The 6,000-nt window shown below is 37.3% G+C and overlaps 1 protein-coding gene across 2 annotated transcripts in view; it reads right to left on the bottom strand.

Annotated features, from left to right (window-relative positions):
- LOC138696775 (juvenile hormone esterase-like) overlaps positions 1–5,682 on the bottom strand; it is a 43,089-nt gene extending 37,407 nt beyond the window's left edge. For both annotated transcript variants that reach the window (XM_069822171.1, XM_069822170.1), the window contains exons 1-2: positions 5,231–5,682; positions 1,758–1,895 (exon numbers count right to left, since the gene is read on the bottom strand). In XM_069822171.1, coding sequence (XP_069678272.1) covers positions 1,758–1,895; positions 5,231–5,440 — 348 coding nt within the window. In that variant the 5' untranslated portion in view covers positions 5,441–5,682. The remainder of the gene's footprint in view (positions 1–1,757; positions 1,896–5,230) is intronic.
- Positions 5,683–6,000: the final 318 nt, after the last annotated feature.

The raw sequence follows: 6,000 nt of genomic DNA on the forward strand, positions 1-6,000 counted from the left end.
AGAAAAAAAAAACCGGACCGACGGAATAATCAAAGTCCCCGAAATGAGCCACTGCGCATGCCACGCCCGCAGTCACAAGATAGCGCGTAATCTAGGCTATTGAAATTGTTCTAGTTTCGACTGCTGATGTAGCCCATTTCGAAAGCCATTAGAAGATAAGGTGGTAAAATTCATGTTCTGGGAATAATAAGTTAATTAAGTATTAAAATATCGCTGCAATCGAAAAGTATTGGGAATAAATTTGAATAAGGAAAAAAAAAAGTTTCCTTCCCAGGCAGGATTCGAACCACGAAAGTCTTAGTTACCAGTCTATCGTGCTGTCACTGTAAACAAGACTCTGAAATCAGCTACAAGGGTTGGTCCGTTTTTTTGCTACTGCTGTACACCCTTGACATGGAAATTGGTCGCTGTTCAGAGACTAAGTCCCATCTCGGAATAGCTCGGGAATCATCGTGTGCGATGCGTTTACACTCGTGCGTTTTACATAGAGAGATTCAGAGTAGCTTCTGATGTGTTAGGCACACTTTCATTTGGCATTGCATTAACTGGGAGTGGGCGGTCTGTTACAAAATATCCTCTGGTTTTTGTTAAAAAGATTTTGTTTTTGTGTCGCTTCATGAATAGACGCATCCACTCCTTCCCAGCTATCTCATTAACATCCCACTGACATGCAGCCTTCTTTTTATTTGCAATTGTATGCCAATTCTCTAGCAGATTTCTTACTTAAACTAAAATTCATTTTAGCACAGGTTTTTAAATAACCAACCAATACTTCCTCTTCCTCTTTAGAGAAAACTTTCTTTGTATCACAGCGAATATTGTATGAAAGTGGTCCACTTGACCCCAAGTTTTTGTAATTTTTAACATGTTTATGAAGAGTCCCCAATTTAACTTTATGAACTTTGCAGGCTTTGCGCAATGATGTTCGTTTGCTCGGTAATTGCAGCAATTACAGCATTCATTGCATTTGTATCAGTATGATCCCTCGTTTTGCCAGTTTTACTTCTTAAAGTGGAATACACAATAATAAAAATAACTTAAAATTTGATAAAAATTCAAGTGACGAATAATTACGCGTGTTACTTTTTCAGTTAAGAACTTATTATGATAGGATGGTACAGTCTATATAATTATTTACTAACATCTTGTACCTATGAACAGTGTTCAGAAGTACATTACGTAATAGTGTTCAAAGGTACAAGACTATGCCTGCTTTAGAAAAAAGCATACTGTTAGGTTTAGGTTAGGTTCAACAAGAATACTTATTAAATGTATTGCTCACAATATTGTAGACAACCAAGCTGTGATATCAAATATTTGAAGTTAAACAAAGCATGAACACAAATAAATAAAAATTGAGGCAACAAAATGTTCGTTTTCAGTTCTCAAAACATAAACTTGATGACGAAGACAAAATGGCTGTGAGGAAAAACCTTCAACTACAACACTAGTGCACTCTGGAATTTACTTTACAAACTAGTATCAACGTCAACCACAGAATGACATTGTTAGTACAAAAAGTTACACGTGTTCAAATGTACACTATGGCAAAGGTACTACAGTCTCCCCTAACTTAAGAACTTAAGAGGTATATGTGTATATTTTTGCGAAAATAACCTCTAGTCTATAACTAGGTGGACGGTTCTGTATAGTTTCAGATCTGCGCCCAAACCAAGGCGTAAGCCAAGGACTGTTTAACTTCGGACTGAATTAAATATCACAAACAAAAAGGAGAACTTGCATTAATGTGTTCTCACCTTTGGCGTGAAGACGTTTATAAAGAGACAGTCTTCTTCGCCTTCCGCAGCATTTGTCCATTCACTGACCTGTGGGCACATCGATCCTTCGACTGTTGCATTTTTCACTTCGGTCCAAGACTCTGCAGGCTGGAGAGGCTGTTTGAAATAAGATTAAGAGGTTACGTTAATATCTTTGTGTGGAAAAGTTGTTTGTAAAATGTAGAGGCTTTGGTAATCCCAAGGAAAATTTGAGCTCTTACTCTCCAGATTAAAAGAAAAGAATCTGCTGGCAACAGGAACATTTCTTCATTGGTACAGGAGTAGAGAAGAGGAATTTACACAAGAGGATGCTTTAATATATTGCAGTAATATTCCTGGTTTGTTATAAAAGTTTAATGTTCAGTGCGAAGTGGTTGAATGGAGACTTTTATCGATTCCTCCAAAAGAAGACTGAAGGCAGTGCTTTTACACAATGGCAACAAGTATGCTTCTTTATCTGTTGGTCATTCGGTACACCTTAAGAAACATGAAAATCTTGAACTGGTTCTTATAAAGATAGAATATAAAGATCATAACTGGATGATCTGTGGAGATCTAAGAGATTTGTGTATGCTTCTTGGTCAGCAGGCTGGGTGTACTAAGTTCCAATATTTCCTCTGTGAATGGGACACCAGAGCAAGAAGCAGTCACTGGGAACAAAAACAGCAGCACAAAGAACATCTCTTGAACCTCACACTAGAGGAAATACAACAAATACAACATCACCGTGAAGAGAAAAGGCGATATAAAGCATTTGACTAATGTGAGTTGTTAATTATGACCAGACATCGAGATTTTGGACCCGATAGAATAAGTTTACTAAGTCCATACTATAGGCAGCTTTCTCACTGTGTTTGAGGTGGATTGGAGTCGGCAGAAGGAGAGACATGTGTACATGAAACCAATCCCAGTCCAGTCTGCTGGTGCTGTACAGTGACGTTCCAAAGAAAGACAACTAATTTATCAAACATTAAAATAAAATGATTGTAAGAGGAGAAAAATTCTGTAGGACCAAAAAATTAATCTTTACGTAGATTAAAATAAAAATCTATAATGCGAAATTTTCAAAATAAATTAATATGCATTTCCTTTCGGCTTCTTTCATAAGCACATGTGCAATATTTACGCAACATACATAATAATCATACACAATATACACAACTTATGATGTATAATACATGATATCGCCGCAATATATGCAATATAAATTATATTCACAATATATACAATCTATTTACAATATAATGTAATGAGAATTTATGTTCTGTTCAACTTGTTTATTTTCCAGATTTCTCTTCTAGAATACTATTTGAACTGTTACAGAGTACTACAACATACATTCTCAAGGTTCAAAACTAAATTTTCTTCGGTAGCTGGCAAGACAAAGTTTATATTGGGAGAAGTTCCGCTCTACATCACATGATGTAATTGGTGCAAACCGAAAAAAAGAATACTAAGTTATTGAAACCTATCTTCGCTACTCCAGCAGTGTCCGCAGACTTCCTCCCTGCTAGCATGTCTTTTGTCACAGAATATCGCATATCCAGTGTTTTACACAAAACTGAGTTTAATTTATGTTTAACACGATTACTAGCTGGTGTAGATGATGCTTGATCAATTACTCTCGTCATCTCCTCAATTAATTTTAGAACTGCAGGCATTTCTTCGTTCGACGCTTCAAGAAGTTTAATTGTTTTAGGCACAACAGGAAAATTATGTTCTATGAAATCCAAATTACTCTTCAAGGTCGTGAAATCCGGAGATTTTACAGGCTGTGGAAGCAGAGGAACAGTGGGTGTAATTTCTTTGAACGTTAGTACTCGTGAAGGAGATTTCAAAAATATTACTTTGCAGTTAGCGATGAAACAGTCTATATCACTAAAGGACGCCCGTATCTCTTCAGCAGTCCGGTGGCATCCCGGTGAAATGTTTTCGGGAGTTACAGTGGGTCTCATTGTATCGTTTTTGTCTCCCCTTAGTCTGACATGACACAATTTACATGTAACATGGTCCCCATTAACTTTAAAATAATCATTTCCGAACTCCTGCAGAAATAAATGCGTCTTAGAGCCTATCACGTTTGGCATACTTACTGTTAATTATATTCTTCGACTAATCAGATAGATAACCGCATGCACAGATAAAAACTAGACTGCTATCTCCTGTCCTCTCTTCTGACAAAGTGAACTAGATGTACGGGACTGTTTTTATTATCAGAACAGTACTTCCTCTCCCTGCCTTATGAGTATGACTGAGTAAATAAAGCACATGGGACGACAGGTAGGTCGCTACCATCACTGCCCCCACCCACTACAGTCCAGCTATCCAACTTGAAATCGCACTGTTTTCTTCTATCGGGTCCAAAGTCTCTAAGCCTGATTATGACAGTGTAATAGTTTCAGTAAAATACATCTTTAATATTTGCTACAGAAGATGTTTCACTTCATCTTACCATATTAAATTCAATTACGCTACATTCACATTAGTAAAAGTGCCAATGCATGTTACTGCAAAATGGTAAGTGATAGAGAAAATCTGAGCTCAGCTTTGGATTCAGAACCTCAAGAAACCATAAATTTAACATAAATTTTTGGAAAGGTTTTATGACCCTTAATTTTGCAGGCCTATGTCATTGTACCATTGAGGTGCTGCATAAAATAAAATTAAATATTGAAGATTATTTTGTCTTCAAAATAATGTGAAAACATGATTTTTGTATTTCATATGAGTGCTTTACGTATATACAGAATAAAAGTGAAATAACTTTGCTGATTGAAAGGTACGATAGGGTACATGTAAATGAATAGAAAACCTGTAGTATTACATTTTGTGATTAAATGCAAGGTTAATTAGATAATTGAGTTTGAAGTTTCAGCAGTCCGGAAACATCGTCGCTAACACACTCTACTCGTGATACAGATGTAAGAGGTCAACGAACTCGGTGAGTCTAGGTAGGTGAGCTGCTCTCTGCCAAGACGTTGCCACTTGCTCGCAACGTGCAATGGCTTGAATTTAGACATTTCTAAAATTAAATTTACACGAAAACATTTCACGCTATTCAAATACGCCAAAGGGATAAATATTTTTTTATTAGATTTCCTATCGATATGGACAAAAATCACGATTAGTTACCGAATAAAAGATTGTTAAACATTTGGAAAAACATTTGTTCTGAAAAAACTATGAACTTTCCCACAAATATTAGTCACCATCGCAAGACTGCTCTGCTGTATCCACTATCGAAATCTGCAAGGCTATTTGATTTTCACTCTGTATTTTGGAAGTAATGCGAGTTTAAATGCATACATATTTACGGAGGTAGAGTGTAAAAATACGGTCCCTAGTGTATTATGAGATCTTAAATTGGATGTCCACTCTGTTGCATAATATAAGCAAATTATGTAATTACATTGTAATTAATTAGTCAATAACTCAAGAAGTAGTAGTCATACCTTAAACCTGAGATCTCCTACGGGTGGTTTGGCGTATGGTATCCCCATAAAAGCGAAGAATGGTCGATTGCTGCGTGACGATATGAGAATTGTGCCTCTGACGGGGCCATGACTAGTCAGCACAATCAAGTCAGCCTCAGATGACGAAGATAAACTGAAGAATAACGGGAAAATCGCAGCGGAAAACGTGAAACATTTCATAATAGGCATATTAAATTTGGAAACACAAACAGAAACACAGGAAGACGATAATGCAGAATTGACCACAGTAATGTTCTGCTCGAATCACTTCTTCGCATGTCCGTGATATGCTTCACCGCACGAAATATCTCTGATCCACTTCTGATTCAAGTGTCGAATCAGCAGCAACTGAATTGCTCCGCAGAACAGCGCGAGCTGACTTGCCTCCTCGGTGCATGTAGCGAGCCTCTGTGCTCCCATCAAGGTGAGATGAAGTCCTATAAGATGAGGGTTAACTGTTACTGTTGGTGGCCTCATGTAGTTCACGCCAAATCTTAACAGCCTAGATTTCTTAAGACAGTAAGATGTACAGTCCGCGTCACCGTTCTTGGCGTGTGAAAAAAGTAATAGGAACGTTAAGTGCTAGTGTTTTACATTTGTCGCAGTCTGACAACTGAGTTTGGCAAATGGCTGATGTAACGTATATAGGAAGTGGTACCATTCTCAGCTGCACTAGCAACATGCTCACAAACTGGGTACTATATATGTAGGATATACGCCAAAAACGCTGGCGCCAGCTGTACATAATA

This window comes from Periplaneta americana, chromosome 3, assembly GCF_040183065.1.
Source record: "Periplaneta americana isolate PAMFEO1 chromosome 3, P.americana_PAMFEO1_priV1, whole genome shotgun sequence".
NCBI lineage: Eukaryota > Metazoa > Arthropoda > Insecta > Blattodea > Blattidae > Periplaneta > Periplaneta americana.